Genomic DNA, 22,639 nt, shown 5'->3' on the forward strand with positions numbered 1-22,639 from the left:
TGTTTTATCTGATACTTTACAGAATTTGAGTCTATAGAGGGAAGGAAACACAAGTCAAGACAGACAAGAGCTGTGATTAGTGAGCTGACTAACTCCTCTGGTCACACTTGGCATCACACATAGCCTGTGTCTCTTACTGTTTTCACAACAAAATTAGCGGTAAGCATTGGGAAAGGGTTAAGAGTCTCTCTCTTTCACCAACATGCTCACACTATATGCTCATCATACAGACAATACAGATCTCAACAGTCCTGTTTGTCCCCTGATTGCAAACAATGGTGAATACTAACTTGCATCTTTCCATTTAAAAGTAGCTCTCCACTAGATGAGGTCTGAGCCCTGCTCATTATATATACTGTCTGTCCACAAAAATAAGAACGGGTTATTGTATTGTAACGGATGTATGTTGACAAATTTGACCAAATTGACTAGAAAAAAGACTAAAACTTAAGAGATTTTGTATTTTGTACGTACGTACACAATATAGTTTCAGTTAGTTTAAGTTTTTTCCCGTCTAGTTTTCCCACCTAGTTTTAGTTTAGTTTTAGTTACCCGTACGGGGATGCATAGATCGGGGATAAACTAGAACACTTAGATTAAAATGGAGGTGGGGGTGAGGGACGCAGTTGCTATGCCAATGTTGCCTGGTAATAAGGCAGCGGGGAAGTCTTTTTGTGCAGCCCCCGCCGAGCACACTCCTGCTGTCGGCAAAGAAAAGGAGAGAAATAGTCACGGGCCATGATAGGGATCTTTGTGAGGGTTTGTTATAATGAGGCCGAACGTCGCTTTGTGCAATACCATTGACTGCCCCCGCCCGCCTGCACCTCCACAGAGCCAATTACCTTATGTAATAAGAGCGGTGATCGAATTTGGTGGGAGGATGTGCGTTCTGCTAGCTCAGGCATAAAGATGACCAGGCTTCCCTCCTTTTTGAACATAATTTTCAATAAGTCAATGAAATGAATACCAAGATGTGGGCTCCTCGGATATGGAACCACTGCCCGAGGAAAAATTACATGCAAATGGCTTTCCAAGTGGAAACTCGAGTTTTCAGGAATATTTTATCTTGTTTTTTTTTTTTGCTTTGTAATTTGTTTTAAATTCTATTTACGATTTTGAAACAAGCTGTGCCTTAATTTTGACATTCTATATGACCACCTGCCTAGGTGTGTATTTTAGGACTCACACCTAGTGTATAAGTTGCATTTTTTTCACTATAAAATGTGTGGTGGATAGTTGTGGTGGTGTAGGAATGTTGCACGGTTCTCCAATCTTTTGACGCACTGAAGCTAGTACCGTTTTCACAACAAAATTAGCAGGTTGACCCGGCTTTTTTAAACCCGGGTAAACCCCCTAAAAATAGGCGATTTGCACCTTTCCCCTTGCCAGGAGAAATGCCTTTTTCTTCCTGGTGCGTCACGTTCTACGTCATGAACACGTTGAAAAAGGGGCGTGTCATGGTTCCAGTATGATTGGGAACAAAACAGTAGAGGAGACAGGGACTTAAGCAACGATATAAACCTGTAAAACTTAGAAAAAATATTATTTTGAGCCGCTCAAAAGAATCGGATCCTTCATGAGCGACCCAGCGCTACAGTAGAAGCAACAGGAAGCACCAGCAGCATGGAAACCTCAATTATTAACTCAAATTTCTCAAAATTAACGTGTCTATTCGCGTGTCCAGTTCACATCAGAGCCAATTGGAGGTGGAGCCCATTCAAAGCCGGGTCTATGACCTGGTTTTTCCTTTACCACCGGTGACAAATGCCGGATGTTAGCAAGCAGGCTTTTGGTGCAGTGGGAAAGGGATGTAGGATAACTTTCCAGTCTATTTCACGGTGGCAGTACGTTTTCTTTTTTCTTTAAAGCTTGCAGCGTTTAACAAATTAAAATGCCAATGGCCTTGAGTTGTAACCTACATCTACGTGGAATGCAAAGCTGTTTTCTGGCGAAACAAATTGCCTGCCTAATTTGAAACATTACGCCATCACCGTGGGCCAGTGACAACAAGATACTGGTCAGTGTGACATCCTGGACGATTCATTCCCATTTACAGTTACATTTTATCGACACAATAATACGCATTAGGACGAACTACAATCAGCATTTATTATCCACATAGTCAAAAGTCACTCACATTTTACCTTTGACAGTTGAATTCGCAATTACTTCATCCACTGAACGCTATTCTTGAAAGGAATGCCACCGAGTGAAGCGTATCCGAAAAAGCCTCCAAGGACAAATATTCAGTATATTGTTTAGTCCTTTGGAACTTGAGCCTGTGGCCTGAGAGTTAGATCTGCCAGAAGTAATTAGTCTGCGATGGCCCAGACGGTCCCTTGTACTCCCACACCCTGGCAAGAGACATGTTACTTCAGCCTAAGAGCCCGTCCCGTTTAACCTCCGTACGTCTCCTCCAGCGAGTCTCGTTGCGGACGCCGCACAGATGCCGACACACATTTGGCTGAAAAATACCAGCTTAAAAAAGATGGACCAAGCATGGAAATTCACATCAGGGTGAATACACGTAGGATGACATGAGAAGATGAGATAAGCCTGTACTTGATTTCTAGGTTTAAATTGAGCGCTCACCGCAGCCGGGGATTTATTGTATTTACTTTTTCCATAATATTTTGACTTGAAAGAGTTGATTTGAGTTGATGAAACACAGCGTTCTGTAAACCTGTTGGCCAATTCGCCTGGACTGCACCCAAAGAAGGCACTGGAGCACTCCATTTATAAATTGCTCTTTATTTAGATGCCAGCGATTTGCGCTTGGATGCATAGTGTGTCCCCAGGCTGATAGGGGGAAAATTGTTACTTGTTACTTAAATAAATTCCTCAAAAACAATTTTTTAGTAGTTTATTTTTATTTGCATTATGTTTACATTATTGGCTTTCATATCTTTATACATAATTTGAGATAAGCTGTATAAACATGCATTTGAACATCGTTTTATTACTTAAAATGGTGCAGATAATATCTAAATTGCCTGACCTGTTGTGTGTCCATGTCAACGGTTCGTTTATAATGTCATAAACACTGTTGCCATTCCAGAGCAGTTCCCTCCAAACTCCTGTCTTGCAGGCTGCCACCAGGGGCGGTTCCTCACGTGGAAAACTGGAACATGGACCCGAGAAGACACACAAACACACCAATGCTCACTCAGGGAAACTCACACACGCATCCATTAATTTAGCAGACCATGAAGGCTCTGTCAGAGAGCTCTGGTGATTCCCACAGCCTTTGCCTTCACTCCCGCTTCAATTTATCTTCTTGACATCTCAGTCTACAAACACATCTGAGGTTTTTTTTTTGTTTTTTTTTTCCCCCTTTATTTGCTTGGGGGGGAAAACAAAAAGAGCACACATAAAGATTCTCTATGGCCCCCCCTACGGATATTATCTGGCTCTGTTCTCTCCTGCCAACTCAGCATTAAAGCCAATCTGTCACCAATGTTAAGATCATATCGGGACATGAATAAATGCACTCTAACAAATCAAATTGTCACACGCTTAGTACTTTTTCACTGGAGCTAATTTGAGGACAAATTTAAGCATTGTTGTGGAGTAAACCAGCTCCTGTTCCCCGCGTCATGCTGACATTGGCTGTAAACACTATTCACGTTTTTGTTGCGCCCTGCCTGAGTACCGGGTTCATGGCGTGCAGAGCACAACTCGATTAAGTGTAGGGTTAGTATTCAACCACAGACCTGGGGGAGGTGGTGGCATGTCTTTCCAATTAATTACAAGTCATTTATTTGACAATCTGATTTGATTCATAGTGGGGCATTCTGTCTCCACGGTGTGCAGGTTCCTCCCCGCGCCAAAGGCAGTTGTGTGTGTTCAGGTGTGAGTGGTTGAATCAGAGGTGTTGATGGAGTGGGCCGAGTGGCTGGTAAACCTCTGTATTACGGCAGTCCACTTACTCCGTTGTCACACAGATATTCCAGAGCACCAGGAGGAATCTGCCGTGATTTCTACCCTTCCAAGAACATTGGGAATATGGGCTGGTTGGTTTTATTTTCTGCTTCATCCCTGCTGCTGGCCCCATGTGGAGGACTTCATGGAACACTACTGCACTGATACTAGATAGCCTGCGCCACACAGTGAGTCGATCTTTAACTGACTGGTTAAAAATACACACCTTTCTTTGAACTCGGTGACAGTACCCTGCAATGCCACTCATCCTAACACCCCTTTCCCACTGCACCAAAAACCCAGTAACACCCACTAACATCCAATATTTGTCACCAGTCGGAAAGGAAAATCAGGGTCTCGGTCCGGGGTCAAATGACCCTGCAATAGACCCGGGTTTCAATCGGCTCCGCCTCCGATCGGCTCTGATGTGAACAGGACACCCAGGTGGACCCGCTCATTTTAACTGCCACTTTACCTGCGAGATGCGGCATTGCCGAGGCTGGCAAGTAAATAGACAGGAATATCCTTCCTTCCAATATCATTCCATCATTTCATATCGCATTTAGAATCTAAAATCAAAACTAGAAATTATTGACATTTGTACTGCATGGGGGACTGTGAAATGTGGAGTGTGGAGATCGCACCATGGGGACCACAGTGGAGAAGCCCCACGGTCCCCACCGGGCTCTGAGTCACTCTAGCGTCGTCCCAAGCCGGTCCCTGCTTCCCGCTGCCGATGGAAGGAATGAAGTCCATGCTGCCGGTGCACTCGCGCACCGGCAGCATGGAGTATCCGTGTGTGGGCACGCACCGGCAACATGGATACTCCATGGAGTATGGAGGTTTTTTTTTAATTTTTTTTTTTAAATTTGCTTCGAAACAAAAGAACACACATAAAGATTCTCTATGCCCCCCCCCCCCGCCCCCCCCCCCCACAGATATTATCTGGCTCTTTCCTCTTCCGCCAACTCAGCATTATACCGATGTTAAGATCATATGGGGATGTGATAAGATGCATTCTAACAATTCAAATTGTCGCACGGTTATTACTTTTACTTTATTAGCACTCTGTGCTGCCGGTGCACTCGCGCATCGGGCAGCATGGAGTATCTGTGGGCCTCCACGCTGCTTCTTCCGTTGTTGGGTCGTTACCAACGATCCGATTCTTTTCAACGGCTCAAATACTTCCCCCCAAGTTTTACAGTTCAATGTCATCGTCTGTTAAAGTTGCTGTCTCCTCTACTGTTTACGATCGCACTGGACCCATGACACGCCCCTTTTTCCGACGTGTTCATGACATCGAACGCGATGCACCGGATAAAAACGTCATTTTTCCTGGCAATGGGAAAGGTGTCAATCGCCTGTTTTTAGCGGATTGACCCAGGTTAAAAAAAACAAAACAGGGTCACCCCTCTCATTTTGCTGTGCAAACGGTATAAGACCCTCTGGGTGTAGATACATCGTTCAGGCTCCTCTGCCTATACTGGTGATTGAAGCTGACTGAACAAGCCGTTTCATTCCTCCGACCAATTCAGGCAGTCTTTCTCTTGTGTGCAACTTCTCTTAGGTTTTTCTCAACCCTGGGAAACTGATCCATTATTGATATGATCAGCCGTCCCACCCCGGCTCCTCCACCCTGCCCCATCTCTTTGAAGTTGCCCTGTTTGTCGGCAGTGTTTGGGTTGTAGTGTTTGAGTAACTAGGGCTGATGTTATCCGGTGCCCTGCTGCTTAAATCCATAATTGGGTTATGTAGATTCCAAGCCTGGGGGGGGTGGTAGGTAATGGAAGTTCATGAAAGTTACAGTAACGTGTTCGTTTCCTAGCGGTGGAGGAGGAGGAAAGTGACTGATAGCGGATGATATTTTCTGGCATGAAGACGAATATGCACCGCTGACAGACATTTAATGGGAAGTTTATTCAAAACGATGCGGTGAGGGCATGAACCGTCAAGGGAAGTGGAACCTCTGCTGTTTAATGTGATATTTGGGCCACTCAAAGATGGCGTTAAGGTATCTGAAATATTTGCTCTCTCTCTTTTCAGTCTTTCACTCTTGTTCTCAGTGGTAGAAAAGTTGTGTTTTACTTCAATCGTGAGGCCGGTGAGGCACAGACGTGTGTGTGTGTGTGTGTGTGTGTGTGTGTGTGTGTGTGTGTGTGTGTGTGTGTGTGTGTGTGTGTGTGTGTGTGTGTGTGTGTGTGTGTGTGTGTGTGTGTGTGTGTGTGTGTGTGTGTGTGCCCACGCGCCTTCAGGCCTGCACCTCGTCCCAGGCTGTCAGCGGCCTGCGTCCCTGTCTGAAGGAAACTCGTAGATAAGAGCTGTTTTGTGTGTGTGTTCAGCTGTGTGGCGAGACTGCGTATGAAAAGCCCTGATTTCAGGTCATCGGTACAAATGCTCAAACAAATTTCCTCATCCATGCCATTATTTATTGCTTAGAGCGTCTAGAAAGCGATACGTCAAGGTCACAACGTGCATTTGAAATTGTATGATATGGAATGAGTGGATATGTTCCTCACCTTGATATTTATTCACATACAGCTTGCACGTTTTTCCTGGGGAGAAAAAAAAAAAGTGAAGCGTCGACTGCTTTTTGCCTACTTCAGTAATGAAGAGGCTTCTTGCTTGCAGGAAAAATTGCAATCATATTTTCAGTTTGGCAACCAAAGCTGATGCTTGCTTGCCACCTGACAACCACTTTTAGAAGTTAGTGTTGAGCCCTGAGATATAATCTTTTTTTCTTTTTTTTTTTTTGTATGTGTGTACTCAAGTCTGGTAGGAATGCGGTCAATACACAATGATATTTTGTGGGAAAGTATGTTCTGTATCAACATCAGTCTCTTTTAATTCCTTATCTAGATATTGATCCATCTTTGCCTGTAGTGTCAACTAGGGCTGAACAATTAATCTGAATTCAAACCGAAATCGCAATGTAATATAACGCAATTTTCAAATGGCAAAAGCTGCGATTATTCAAAAAAAAAAAAAAAAAAATTCTGTTTAACAACCTAACGATAGGGCTGTCAACATTGGCCAAAAATCACGTTTGAATATTCCTTCTGACAAAACCCATCAATATATTAGAATATCTATTACAATTTTTAACAGTTGTGATCTGACCCACTTTGGGGCTGGGCTGCGTCTGCCCCCGCCTCCTCCGGGGAGCAGAGACCCGGGGGGTGGGGCGGCTCCTTTCTCCGGGACAATTAGACGATTTGGTCCTTTTTTTTTTTTTTTTTTAATGCTCCTCCGCCTTTTATCCTTTGTTGTGATTTTTTAGAAAGCGGCCCCAAAAAAATGGAAAAAAACGAAAACAAACCCCCCTAATCAAGTGATTGTTTTAACGGAGCCTCCGTCCGGCCCCCTAGTGAGACCTGGTGCTCTGTCCCACACTGTGGTGCGCTGCTTGGGGGGTGCGCTGCTTGGGGAGTGTGCTGCTGGCAGAGCCCGGAACACCTCTGTAGTCCGGACGGAGCCTCTTCCAGAATGCAGTCTGTTTTGTTTTTAACCTTTTTTTAATTAATTGAATGAGCATAAAGCTAAAAAAATAAAATAAATAACAGCGCACAGAGCGGCGCACGGACAAAGCTCATTCACTTGCGCACACAGAGAATTTAAATGGATGTGTGCGCGCAACACTTTTATAAAAAACAAATTCCTGCTGAAACACTGCATTTTTTTTATTTTAATTTTCAGATTCAACCAATTACAAGGCTTGAAGTTAAAACAATCAGTAAAGATTCTACTGTCGTTGAAGGTTTTTCTTTTTACAATTCAATAGTTAAATAAAGATATGTTATTCATATCAATTCATCTCATTTCATCATAACACGTAGGCCTGGCCTACAGTAAAGAGCAGTTTATATGTTGACCGTATCCAATGTTGTGTTGGTCATACTGTAGAAAGATTTATTGCTTGTGTTCAGTGAATAATACAGAAGATAAGGAACTTTGCATCCCAATAGCAATATTGGTCTAAAAAAAAATAAAAAATCGCAATTCGATTATTTTCCCAAATCGTTTAGCCCTCGTGTCGACACACACACATAATTAAACAGAAATACCCAAACAAACCCCACCACAGATATACAAACCTTCAGTCACACAAACAAACAGGGGCTCATGGAAAACTCAGTCTCTCTCTTACCCTGCTATAGCTGTAAACTCCATGACCTCTTTGTGTTTGTAAAAAGAAGAAACCTGCACTGGCTGCATTAGATATCACATACACACTGCGTCAACTATAAATGCTTGTGCTCTCTGGTAGTGTGCGCGCCAAAATGCTTTATTAAAGAAATCTGAGTTGATGTTCTGTTGCCTTTCTGAAGCACGCTCTCTCTCTCTCATGGAAACGTATATGTTATACGCAAATGTTTGAGCTGATTGCGATCATTTTATGAAATCTCTATCCTCCACGATCACTCTTTGCCGATGTTGGAAGTGAAGTGCTGACATCGAACACGTGGTTCCTGCATGTGGAAAATACCAGCGTGGCTGTCCAGACCTCACTTGCGTTACAATGATGGTTTGTTGCGTTACAATGATGTAGGTTTTTGTTTATCACGTTTTTTTTATGAGAGCAGTACTCGCTCTCATCCATATAGAGTCCTAATATCATTCCTGAAAATTTCAGTTATAATAATAATAATAATTAAGGTCCCTGTTTTTTAAAGACCCTGTCTTTTATTGTATTTTATTTTGTTGAATTCATTTATACATTGATTTAATAAGCTTGGATATAACAAGAATGTCACAGTTCCAAATCTCAAACATACTGAACAGTATAGGCCGGTCATCTGGTCTGCCGTTTTATGTTCATTAGGGCATAATAATGGACAATAATAATGGACTATATATATATATATATATATATATATATGAACCATTTTGTGTTTGGGATATTCCCTAATAAAGATTTCATATTTTTTGAACTGATACAGTATCTATATATGTGCTTATTTGACATAGTTTGCTGCTGCGATGATACCAACAAAAATGTAGACAACAAGGATGACTGTGTGTGTGTATTCATCAAGTGAATGTGTGATGCTATAAATGAGTTGGACGTCGCGTTTTCTCATTGGCACTTCATAGCCTTAGATTCTTTTGTAAGATATATACAGTAGACAGACTGAGAGAAAGAGAGCGCTGTGTGTCCCCACGGCTCAGTGTATTATTGTGTGTCTGCTTATATTAATGGCAGGGATTCTGGGATGTAGGTCACGCTGCCTGTTGGGTTTGAACAGCACAGCAAACTTGGCAGTCTTCCCCAGATTTTATAGACTTTTCCTCTCTCTCTGTCGCTCTCTCTCTCTCTCTCTCTCTCGCCCATCCCCCTCTTGTCTGTCATCCTCCCCTCGCTCCCTCGTTTGGCACAGAGGTGGTGTGCTGTCCTGAAGCGTTAAGGTTGCTTTATAGTTGGGCGTACAATAGGCGTCGTAGGTACGCAGGAGGTGTCGATGCCGGTATTTATGGTTCTGCTTCTGATTACGCATGTTGACCGCCCAAACGCTAGATGGCAGTGTCGAGTCTATTTTAGCACGGATGATATAAAAAAACGGAACACGATGTCACATCTGATGTTGGCGGATATTCCACAATGCGAATTATAACTAAATATAACAACACAGAAATCGACGTTTTCAGACCTCCTTAGCTAGCATTTCTTCGATCTGCTCCGTTATTTTTGTTTTTATGTTTTCCCACTTTTGGCGAATGAACCGGAAACGGGTAGCCGGAAAAAGCCGACCAACCGCAGCTCTCCCGGTCTTTGCGCCGCTCCGACGTGTAGTTGCATTTCGGGAGGGGTTCACGTAAGCTACAGCGGCGATACAGAGACCCACGCTATTCAACGCAGAACTATAAAGAAGCCTTTACCCGATGAAGAGGTAGACGTAGGCTGTGTGTCTCCATACATTCCGGTCACACGCAGACCGAGCAGGTGGCCCCCCTCAAACATTAGAACCAAACCTCCACGAAAGCCTTTGAGTCACCACAACCTACACGAGGGCCAACCTCCCTTTGTTGTTAATGTTTGACTGTTCTGTTCGGCCTGTCTGTCAGCTAGTCTGCTGCTTCCTTTTAAGTGCTCGTGGACCGTACATCTGTATCTCTGCACGTCCAAAACCTTAGCCACCTGCGGCCGGACAAAGGCCGGTCTCATGAAGGGACGAACAGTGCAGGAGACGGACAGCGTGAGGGAATTAAGGAGCGTCAAAGATGGAGGGCACACTGATTTCATGTTACTGAAAGATCCACGCACACTCTTTTTAAAACTTGGCTTTAAACCCGAGCGATGCAAGCCAGAAGACATGCGTGCACACACATGTCCCGTGTGTGTGTGTGTGTGTGTGTGTGTGTGTGTGTGTGTGTGTGTGTGTGTGTGTGTGTGTGTGTGTGTGTGTGTGTGTGTGTGTGTGTGTGTGTGTGTGTGTGTGTGTGTGTGTGTGTGTGTCTGTCTGTCTCTCGGCTCAGTCGACTCCACCGCTTCTTGGCATCAGGTGTGATAACATTGTTTGAAGCGGTTGAGGGGGAGGAGATCGGTATTGATGACCTCACTGAAAGCAGTCCCCCAAAACAAGACGGCAGAGTGCACCTGGACCCGCTGGGGAGTTTGAGATGAAACACGATCTAAATTGAAATGGCAAAGTGCAATTTTTGATCAATACTCATATTCATATCCCGGACCACTCTGATCCCCCTTCCTCTGCGCCAAACTCCAATGGAAAACGTATCCGTAATGTCTGTCTGTCATTAATAAAATAAAATAATGTGCCACTCCCTCTTTGCAGTGCTGTGCATCCATTCACCTCATCGTGCCCCTCTTCTGCGTTTACTCCTGATGTGTCCCGGTGCTGTGCACTCTTTGTAGCGGCACCTTTGTCAGCATTGCTGTGAGCCGAGCCCGTCCTCTGTTCCGCCGAGAAGCGAATAAATGGGGCAGAAGAGATTCCCCTCACACGGAGCGTGCAAGCGGCGGGACCGGATATAAAAGATTTAAGTGCGTGCGCTGTGTTATGCGTGCTGCACATCGAGTCTCTGTTTTAATCCAGCGGTCTCCCGCCGTAGTTGCCACTCTTTAAGCTGTGTAACTGTGTTCTCAGCCCCTCTGCTTGAACACATCTGCTGAATACAAATTGCATTCCCTCCGCGGTTACTCCTGAGAATATATTTTTTTCCATTGATTACAAGCCCCCGCTCACCCACAGCACCTACAGATCAAATGTTAACTCTAACCACATTCTAACCCAACCCCCCCTCTCCACTATCAGTTTTTTCCACAGTTGATGCAGCCATCCAGTTCACCAAGGAGCCCAAGTCCCAGGATGCGCTGCACGGGAGGAGCGCCATGCTGCGCTGCGAGGTGGGTGATCCAGCCGACATCCGCTACAGCTGGCTGCACGAGGGCCAGACGCTGGAGAACAGCGACCGGCGCTTCCAGGAGGGCAGCAACCTCAAGTTCACCGCCGTGGACCGCCAGCTGGACACCGGGAACTTTGAGTGCGTGGCCCTCAACGGGGTCACGGGCGAGGAGCTCCACTCCACCAACGCCTCCTTCAACATCAAGTGTGAGTACGGCGCTCGGTCGATGGGTGAGATGGACGTCTCAGCATGATTTGGCTGCAGTTCTGATTGGCGGCCATTTGTCTGTGTTGTGATGATCCCGACAGGGCTCTGCCTCTCAGTTTTTGAATCAAAAACAGCAAAGCAACAGTTAGAGTGCAGAGTGGATAGTATCTGCGGTGAACACAATACTCTTGCCTTGTCATTACTTTGCTCTTTGTTACTTCCTTTGTTTCCCCCGCCCCTCTCCTCAAAGAAACTAGATATATGCGCCACTAAGCATGTGTTTCTAGTTTCTTGTATCTGCTTTTCTCTCCCCCAACCCCCCGCCACACACACACACACACACACACACACACACACCATGTTGTGTAACACTCTTTTCCCACATCTTCTCAAAAGGCTTTTGTCTGGAAATGACTGAGCAGTGTGCTAAACCTCCAAGCCATATAATTATTGAAGGTTTGGATTATCACCGCCATCCTCGCACCGTATTGACAACCGGAGTTTTCGCTTCCCTGCATTGTCCTTGTGCAGACTCACTGTAGTCCGGGGACATGGAGAACTCGGGTTTGGTTTGTGCCGCTCCATCACTGTGCCTGTCTTGAGTTTCAGGAGAAGCCATGAGAATGTCGCCCAGCCCTATTCTGGCATAAAAAACGACCTTGACAGGTCATTGTTCAAGGCCCAAGGTACCTTTGTGCCTCAGAAACGCAGTAGGTGGGTGTCCTGTCGGCCTTTTCAACAGCAGAAAAAAAGCGAGCATCGTTGGGTTAACAATGGCTGCCACAGGTTGATGTCCTCCTTTCCAGCCCAGCGATGGTAATTGGGACTTGATTGAAGTCCAAATACACCAGTATTAATTACGAGTTTATAGTCACAGACATATATAGACAGAGGAAAAAACCCGAAATTGGATAATAAATAATGGACGAGTCATCAGTCGGAAACCGGTCAGTCGACTGACATTCGTAATCAGAAGTCGAGCGGTCGTTTTTTGTTTATTTTCTGTCAGTGTCCATTAAAATAACAGGATAAAACAGATAGAAGCTTACAAAATGTACAGGGATGACATTTCAATGTGGAATTCTAAATAAGGGCAATCATAAATATATTTTCATGTGTTCCGTTCCATACTGTTCCATACACACTTGTCTCGTTCCATAAGGAGACGTGAAATAAAAATAACCTACCTCGAAAAATAAAAACATTTTGACGCGCCCATCGCGGGTGAATATTCACCGAATCCCATTCGACTGACAAAATTCTGAGTCGGGTACAGCTCGAGACAAAATTGATATTGTGTTACTTGGTTAACTTACTTACCAAGTTTTTTTTTGTTGTTTTTTTTTAATAAAAAAACATTTGTCTTTCTATTTTCATATGTGAAATAACGATATGCACAGCAACATGTTATCAAATCTAAGCAAAAAAACAACGATGGAAACGGAGATAAGCGCAACAGAAATGGAGCTTAGGTTCGGTTTGTGACGTGTCCACTCATGGGTTTAGTGTATTGTACTGAAGCTAGACTCTTCATGTCTAGCTTCAGTACAATTTCACTTTTTCCATAATAAAAGTAGTAACATTTAGCCCAAGATGTCCAGGCCGACGAGGCTGGACTCTTTCAGTTGGAAGGAGCTTCACGGGCAGCCCTTGTCCGACCTGTAGGTAAATGTCTTCATGTGTTCCTGTTCAAAAAGTTAAAAACGAGCTCCCGTTTCAATAAAAGTCAACTGAGGTACTAAATCGAAATCAAAACAAGTTGGACGTGAAGCACCAGTTTTAACAACATGCTATCATTATGTGTGACAGTCTGTGGCCTGTCAGGGCATTGATACTTACACATAAAGGAAGGGAATGTTGCTATTTGAGTAAAACCTGTGGGAAACAATCATCTTGCTTAGTCCCAATTGTTTGGGTTAATATACAAATATTTTCTTTCTTGCCGATGATGCCAGGTGACTATTTAATATTGCCAACCCATTCAAGTGGGGGTATATAGCTGTTATATGCGCGAAAACGCTCAAACAATGGTGCCGATAACTTTGTAATTGCTCGGAAGAGGTTTCGTGTTGGTGACTTTAATATAGCAAGCTCGCCCCCCAGTTAAAGGGAAAAAAAACAAAAATCTAAAAACATTCTCAGCGGCGTAGAGTTCCTATCACTCCTTTCCTCTGCTGTAGGAAAAACGGACGATCGTGTACAGTGCCGGCGACGCACACGATGGAGCGCCGCGGTAAATCCAGCGCCGGTTTGGCTGTTATGCGTCAGGCCCCCGCCGTCCTCGTGCCCGCCCCCTTGTTTACGGGGGCCGCTGAGTCGGGCCTTCTAAGCGGGCGTCCCCCGCAGCCGGGATCAGCTGCCGGCGGACAGGGGCCTGTGTTATGACAGACGCCGCCATATTTTACCAACACGCGTTAAACGGACGATAAAGCAGTACTGAGCCCTGGAGTAAAGCCCCCCCGCCCACCCTCCACCCCCCCGCGGCACTAATTCTCCATCTGCGTGCGATCATGTGTGCGTGAGTTTGCGTGCGTAGGGTTTTGGTGCTTGGAGATGGGCGGCTGGGGCCGGTATTCCACATACGCAGCGCATTGTGGCGTGTGCAAACGCCACAATGCGCTGCCGTGTGCGGCTGAGTGGCAGCAGAATGCGACCGAGGGAGCGGTAGGGACGGGGCAGCCTAATCCTGCCCTCCAGAAGAATCGCTTATAGCAATTATCACAGCCCCCCCCACCCTCAACACACACACACACACACACACACACACACACACACGCATTGTTTATAGAGAACATGGCCTCCCTGTTGGTTGATTGTGTCCAAGGCAGCCCCCAATGTGTTTGTTGGTCCTCGGGACATTTTCAAGTAGGGCGGAGAGACTAATTAGGCGTTGTGATTAAAAAAAATAAAATAAAATGAAAAATGTTCATGTGCTAATATTATTTACCAGATGTTCTACTTTTTTTTTCTTTTGAATGTTGTGACGTATTTTAAGAGCTGCCTAGGTTATTCTTCACTCCATTGCTGTCGCTCTTCTGTCATTCGGGCATTCTTGGCATTTCCTCTGGGTGGGCTGCCGTTATGCACCCAGCCGCCACCACCACCACCACCACCACCACCACCGCATAAAAAGGATCACCTCAAAGCTCTGCTTCCCTTCCTGATTTCCTAATTTCATGATTTCAGATCTAATTTTCTCCAACGCATAATAGAGGTGTGGCTCGTAATCTTGAATGAACATCAAATATTACGCCTCGTCCACACGTATATGGTTATTTCTGAAAATGCATGTTCCCCCCTCCATTTAAAAAATAAAAATAAAAAAATAAAAATCTCTCCGTCCACACGAGAACGCAAAAATGATTTAAAGCACTCAGATAAGCATGCCAGGCTGGTAGGGGGTGATAATGTCATAAAACATGACAAACACCACAGGAGAACATTAGGAGCAGGCGTAATGGCCTTCTTCCTGAGCGCCGAGATCATAACATCCATACAAAAATGAAGTATGGCCGTGATTCCTAATGTTGGAGAGGCTTAAACTTTGAATGGAGACACGGCGAACAACACAAGGGTCGTCAGCAGTCGCTCGTGCTCATAGGTTTTGAAAGCTTTCCACCCTGGAATGTGTTTTCCAAAAGCTTTGTTTAGAGTGACCTCATTTCTAGAGAAAATACCACGATTTCAAATATATCCGCATACGCGTGAACAGAGCTCAAGGAACACTGGCTGCCATTTGTGAGCGAGGAAGAGACCCCGGGTACACCTGGCATCAACCTGCGCCTTTGGTGATCTGATCACAAGTGGACAGCTGTATTGCCTGGCGCAAACACATCCAAACCGCATTGAGATCCGATCGCTGGGCCACATTCTTTTAGCGGTGTAAACGCGAACGTGTCCTGGGCCACACTGAAGGAGCGCCTACTCAACTGACGTCCTCTGAGTGGAAGTACTCAACCGCGTCATGTTAAAGCCTGGTCAGGAAATTGAGCCTCCCCGTTACAAGTTCAGGAATTAATTATTTACAAGAAAAGGATTTTTACACAAAAACATTCAGTTTTTACTGAATTAACTACCATAGCAACGGAGAGACGTGCGTGCTGGCAGCCTCCACATGTTGGCTCCGCAGCAGAACGACTCTTCCCCCCCATCTCCCCCCTCCTCCCGTCAGACCCGTCCCCCAGCAGCACTCTGATTCAGTGTTCTCTGCTGCCTGGCCCACCAGCACCGCCCCGGCCCAGCATCCCCTCAAACTAGGCTACGCCGTCTCGTCCAATAACGGGACCAGACGGCACTTTGTTATTTTTGTTAATTAAAGCACACCGTAGGAGCTGTCTCTTGCCGTCTGCCTGAGAAGTTCTTCACCGTGTAAACGAATCATCCCACGAATTGGAATAAACAAATATAGCTGTGCTTGCGCGCACGCACGCACGCACGCACGCCACACCTGTCTCTTGGCACAATGAAGCGTGAATAACTTGAGCGTCTTGCGTTGCAGATAGCCTCGTAGTTCATTGGTTGCCAGCCCGTTGTGTTGACAGGACTTCCTCTTCTGCCTCCAAACATGACAATTACCCTGCCCACCGCTTATCCCGACCCGGCTGCCGGGCTCGCTTTCAGGTTGCCGTAACACTTAGTCACGATTTCTGACTACAGAGATTACAAGGACAACGTCTGCCGCCGACAGGTTGTGCGGAAAGCGCCTTCCCTCTGTACTTGGCAGATTGAGCAGGGAGAAGGGGCTTAACGTTTGGCGGCAGACAAAGGGTAGCACAAAAAAAAAAAAAAAGATTCCTCTCGGTTAAGCGCATAGAACTGCAAGGTCTGACGAGTTCAGACAATAAGAAGTCAATGCATTGTTTTTTCAATTTGAGTTAAGTTAAGCTTCGTCCCGGCCATCGGCATTAAAGCAAATGCCGAGAATCACCTGGAGACATTCTTCCTTCACCCAGCTAGGCTGTCAGTCAGCCGGTGGGACTCTATCCATGGCTTCCTTCATGTTTCTTTCCATAACACTGCCCTCCTCCTCCTCCTCCTTCTCCCCCTTAGTGACTCACTGTTTCCCCTCCTGGTAAATTGCCCCCCTTCGTTTCTCTACCTCACTAATAACAGGCCTGTCTGTATGTGTCTGGCACTGGGTCGCTGGAGCTATGGCGGCCTTCATCCCCTCTGCTTCACCGAGCTGCGGCGCTAGAAACTGCACTTGACCTTGATTGACACGTGCAGCCAATCAGCATTCCGGGGTTTGAGTACGGAGGCTTTGAGTTTGCGAGTGCTCTTTCTCCCTCACGTACACACACACACACACACACACACACACACATATATGTACAGTCTATATGAAATATAAACACTCACACAGTCAGTGAGCCTTGGCCATACCGTCGGCGGCAGTTTCAGAAGTTAGGGCATGGCTGCTGGCTAATGAGCCCTGCCTGGCTCAGGTAGGGATGGCAGGGTTAGGGAGAGCCGTGAGGGGGTTTATAGAAAGTTTCCCACGATCCCCCATGGTGCCGTGTGTTTCAAGCTTCCTCCGTAATCCTTTGCAACGGGCCTTCCCTCGTGCGCCACTGCTTCTGGCCTTACCATGGCACCCCCCCCCCCCGCCCCCCCCCAAACTCAACCCGCCTCTCACTCCATCTCAGGTCAAAGGTTGTCGGCGTGTATTTCTCAGCAATGATGTCAACATTAGTTGGCAACTTTTTTCCACAGATGCATAGAAAAAAACAAAAAAGATGTTAACCTTGTGTGTAACCCCGTGCGACCCGAACATAGCATGCCCTCACGAGCACGATCTCATGGGCACGCCCAGTAATCATATTCCCAGGAGGCATATTCTGCGCATACAGCCGTGCATGTAATGCCAACAAAACATGCCATAGTGTAAGTACTGCAGCAATCAGCATGAGGGCTGCCCCTGAAAGATTTTCCTAATCGACTATTAGTCGTCAGTTCAAGCCATTAATCGTGTAATCGTCGCACGTTTATGTTATTAATTTAATTCTTTAAATATATGTTTTTGGGGCATCGGAAATGGTTTGAGTTCCAGGGCTGACAAAGAATGTTGTAACTAACATCAACACTGAGCTACACTACATATAAATGCAAACCTCGAAATATGAATTTAATTTACAAGCGCTGCACGCATGAAGCGAGCCGCCTGTTTATCACACAAGTTGAACATTTCATTAGTTAAACTTTTTAGGTGCCATGAGTATTTTATTAAAATACACATTTAAATGACATATTGACATAAAATTTGAACAGAAATGTACGTACGAAAGATCGTTTTTCCGGTGTCACCATCCCCTCGTTGGGCGAATTTCCCCCGAGGCTCGGGCGCGCCACCAGCCGCGTCCGGTCCGACAGGAAAGTTAAAATATGATTTGGTTATAGAAGAATGTGATCAACGGTGTCAAATGGCTCTTATAATACACGCAATATTTTTTTCTGACTTTTAGACTATTCAACTAGTCTAACTTTAAACTTGCGTTTAAACGTCAAGGGAAATGAGTCCTAAGGAACATCCCGATTCTGAATGTGTGGGAACAACCACTGAGGGCACTGAACGGTTTGTTAAACTATCAGTAACACCAACACAATAACATAGAACCTACCACTAAAATATTCATTTAATTTACTAGCGCTGCGTGGCACACACGCATGAAACCAGCTGCCTGTTAATTACTTGCAAAAGCTGTAATTATTCTTCTGAATGCGTCGGAACAACCAGCATGGAGGCTAAACATTTATTTTCGTTAAAATTTGTTTTGAGGTTGATTTTTGAGAAGACGCAGCTCCCAAATGGGGCTTTATTTTGGAAAAACTTGGTCGACTTTGACTCTGCTCGTCGACTAACGTTTGGTCGACTGTTTGGGGGCGGCCCTGATTGGAGCACATGCTTGTTCGGGCTGAATGTTATTTATGCAGCCATGCAACACAACCCTGTAGGAATGGGTATTCCCCAGCACGCTAGTGCTTTTGCAGTCCACACCAAAGGTAGACTTCCATCTCATGGAGCTGATCCATTGGTAATAAAACAGAAATACATCACCTCATAGATCCATGGTGATTTGTGGGGGGATGGGTCACCGCGTAATGTTCTCTGGGAAATCGGTCGCGGGGATGAGGCCGATAATTGTGACAGACATTTACCCTTTTTTATTTAACAAAGAAATGCCACGTACAGCCTGTTTATTAGAGCCGAGGAAAGGGTGCGGCTCCGCCCTCCGTGCGTTGAGGATAAGGATACCCTGATGTAGCGGCGTGCTCTCTGTCTGCCTGTTTTTCTGTCTCCCCGTCTCTGCGGCCGATGTACTGCTGGCTCCGCTCGGATCGCTGCTGCATCCATTACCGTCAACAGCACTCAGCTAGCCGCAGAACTCGGCGTCCCAAAGAGAATGCACATCAGGAATGCCACTTAGTGCCCCCCCCCCGCCTCCCACCCCCCTCCCTCACAGCTTCAAGCCGACCCCGTGGCTCCCTTCAACTGTCTGCCCAACCCCCCTCTCTCCACACACTCTCACACAGACCCCTATCTTCATCTCTCTCTCTCTCTCTTTCCCCATAGGGCTGGAGAGCGGTGGGGTGACCCTGAAGGAGCCGGCCTCTGAAGGGGAGATTGAGAGCTTGGCGCCAGTCACCTTGCGCTGTCACATCGATGGACACCCACGGTGAGCTGGCCCAGCCACCCCCACCCTTATCTCCGTGTCCACACAGTCCACAAGCATACTGTATATTATATATACAGTATGTTAATGTTTACTGCCGCCTCGGATGATTTATTTTTATTGGCTTTTTGAAACATGTTCCCTCAGTCTGTGAGTTTTTGGGAAGGCAAATAAATTGTGGAAGTGTTTGAAGATTTCATGTCAGCACATTGGCACGTATATCTATCTATCTGTCTATTTATTTATTTATTCTATTTATTAAATTATTTATTCATTTATTTTTCGAAATAATTTATTAGTTTTTGTTTTTTACATTTTCGTTTGTGTTCCACAACAATATGGCAGGGGTGCAAAACGTTAACATGCAAAGCATCACACGATGATGGGATCTCTGGCAGTTATTTTGCGATAGCGTTGGCTGGTAGCCAGGCAGGGCCTTTTGGTTACTAACCAACGCCACTTCATTTGCAAGGACGAACAGCGGTTGAGGCTAAGTTTGGTGGGATTGTCTAAATGTACATGTTTCTTAGATACTTTTATGTTGGGCAATATGGAAGGGTCTCACAAATAGTGCAGGGATTGGCAGAATTTGCATTTATTAATCCGGTAGAAAAATTGCAAGTTCCCAGAGGGTCTGTAACAGCACAGTCTTCTTAAGTGCAGGGGTTAAAGGTCATGAGGAATGCCAAACTACCTGTTCTGTTTTTTCATTCCCTCTCTCGCGCTCTCTCTCTCTGTCTGTCGCTCTCTCTCCGTGTCTTTCTCATGGCCCGTCACGCTCCCCGTCCTTCACAGGCCAACGTGCCAATGGTTTAAAGACGGGCTGCGGCTGACGGAGAAGAGCCATCAGATCAACAACAAGGAACGCACGCTCACCGTGCGCAGCGCCAGCCCCGAAGACAACGGCTTGTACTACTGCTGCGCCAAGAACGCCGCGGGCCACGTCTGCAGCAACAGCAACTTCACCTTCAACATCATAGGTGTGTGTGTGTGTGTGTGTGTGTGTGTGTGTGTGTGTGTGTGTGTGTGTGTGTGTGTGTGTGTGTGTGTGTGTGTGTGTGTGTGTGTGTGTGTGTGTGTGTGTGTGTGTGTGTGTGTGTGTGTGTGTGTGTGTCCTGGGAGATTTCAATTTCCCGGACAAAGGGGAGAGATTCCGGTCGAATGTTATCTGTGTTTATTGAGCTTGAAAACAATTGATAAGCAGGATTTATAGAGAATGACATCATGAAGGCATGTAGATGTAGAATATATTTTTATTGAATCTTCAAAATAAAATAAGTCCCGTCAGTTAAAGCTATTTTAAAAATAAATAAATACATTTTATGAATATTACTACTTGAAATCAAATAATTTCAGTTCATGAACAATAAGTAACAAGTGCAGCCACTTTAATTAACATTGCACTAAAGTAAAATTTTGATCAAATCAATAACAAAATAAATATGACAGGTAGGTTTAAATAAATAATAAAGTTTGTGGCGTTGAAGTCTCGTTGACATATTTCACACAATGAATATTTAGCGTCTGCTTTGGGCTGGAACTTTAATATTAAAAAAACGCCAAACTATGGATGTATGTGTCCCAACGACACATCTTTCTGCTTCTCCTCAGAGTTCTAGACGCTGGCTCCGTGTTTACTGCTGAAGCTTTCAGATCAGCTTTACATCGTCCAAACCCCTGCAACTTGCCAAGTGCGGAAATTAACAGATCTGCGGAATTATTTTTATCAGAATGATCCACCCAGCACTAATTCAAACTGTGCGGGACCTGCCGCCGGTCGGCCGCGGCGCGTCGGCCCTGTTTGCGCGGTTCGATTTCCGCGCCTGCCTGGGATGTGTTTGCGCATCGACCAACACGATGACTTTTGCTGCCGGGGTGTAGAGCGGGGGCCGTGAGGGGGAGAGGGTGGGGGGGTAAAACGGCTCCTTATGTGATTAGCAGGGAGCACGCTGCTACCTCCTCCCCAGCCGCCCACACACGGAGGCTTTACATCTCCGACAACCACCAACAGCACGGCCCCCCCCGCCACCCCCCACAGTGCGGCTCTGTTGCTCCATCTGCGCTGCCGCTCAGCGTTCTCAAACCCTCCGACGCCGCACAGCTTATTTGTTGTCGTTGTTCGTTTTTTGTTTTTTATTATATTTGGTGGCCGTGGGGGGAGGGGCACACGCAGTGTCTCCAACAGCACATCTGTGAGAGAAACCCGATGCAGAGTCCCTGCTCCACTCTAATTAGCCACCTGCAACACCTACACCCCCCCCCCCCCCCCCACACACACACACACAATAGATCAGCACCCGGGCGGAGGAAGACAAAGACAAAAGTATAATTGTGGAGTTTCCCTCCTCCCCTCCCGACCCCCGCAGGCCAGGTGTGCTCCCGGGACGCTTTCTCTTTATACGACACCGCTTTGCACGACGTCTCAATCCTCCCGGGTTTTACTCGGCTTCGGTTGAATTGTTGCGTCCGGCGGCGACGTCTGAAATGCTCGGCCTTTCACAGGCCAGACTGCGTGGAAAACTGGATTGAGGTGAGCTCCAGTCAGCTTTAAAATCAAGATGGCCGACCGGGGAGAAAGATGATTGCTCCCCGGATGCATTACCTCATCGATACGCTACCTTCAGCCACTCTCGCGGCACTTATTGAAACTATACAACGAAATAATTAACTTTTCCGGGATAAGGGAGTAGAGGCCCCAGATCGTGTGCATCCAAACCCAGCATCTTCAACCATTTAGGAACCCTGCGCTGTCCCTTGCAAGAGAAACTTGGAAGCGCACACATGAGGCATTGGTGTTGGAGAGTGCTGGATCAAATCAGGAATTAATGGGGGTTCTGGCAGGAGCGGACGGAATAAAATCCCTTTGAGGAAGAGCTTGTTTTTCGAGATTCCTGGAGATCAGACATCGCAGACGACATCAAAAGTCAAAGCACCGACTCTACAACGAGGATTATTTAAGAGTTAAGAATTATTTTAAGAGGGAGTATAAAATATGGAGCATTAGGATTTTCTGAATTTATTAGAGGCTCCTGCCAAATTTGAAAGGTTGAAAGGTTTGTTGGGAAAGAGAGCAATTTATCAGGAGGCTATTGGGGGAAAATAACTTATTCACAACTTCTATGTAGATATTATGAATATAAGTTATTGCATAAGTAAGTAAAGGGTTAGGGTTAGTAACTGGGCAACAACAAGTTGCAGATAAACATTAATACACCGGTCAACCGCACAAAGGAATGGCTGAAATGGAATCCAGAAAGGCAACCTAAGGAAGAGTAGGTTATAGAGTTGCTGGGAGAAAGGATATATTGAAGGTTTGGGCTTCATTTTTACCATTGAAAGCTCAACGTAACAAAAAGAGGGTGAATACAAAATGTATAAGTGATACATAATTCATGAGCAACATGGCATCCACAGAGCAAAAAACAACGAAAATAGGTACCATATATTAGCAGCACAGAAAACAGCCTTACACCTTGTAGTAA

The 22,639-nt window shown here is 45.7% G+C and overlaps 1 protein-coding gene across 1 annotated transcript in view; it reads left to right on the forward strand.

Moving 5' to 3' along the window:
• ptk7b (protein tyrosine kinase 7b) overlaps positions 1 to 22,639 on the forward strand; it is an 81,385-nt gene that overhangs the window by 42,678 nt on the left and 16,068 nt on the right. The window contains exons 2-4 of the mRNA XM_080016082.1: positions 11,190 to 11,486; positions 19,058 to 19,160; positions 19,953 to 20,137. Coding sequence (XP_079872208.1) covers positions 11,190 to 11,486; positions 19,058 to 19,160; positions 19,953 to 20,137 — 585 coding nt within the window. The remainder of the gene's footprint in view (positions 1 to 11,189; positions 11,487 to 19,057; positions 19,161 to 19,952; positions 20,138 to 22,639) is intronic.

The sequence above is a fragment of the Zeus faber genome (genome assembly GCF_960531495.2).
Source record: "Zeus faber genome assembly, chromosome: 16".
NCBI classification, from domain to species: Eukaryota; Metazoa; Chordata; class Actinopteri; order Zeiformes; family Zeidae; genus Zeus; species Zeus faber.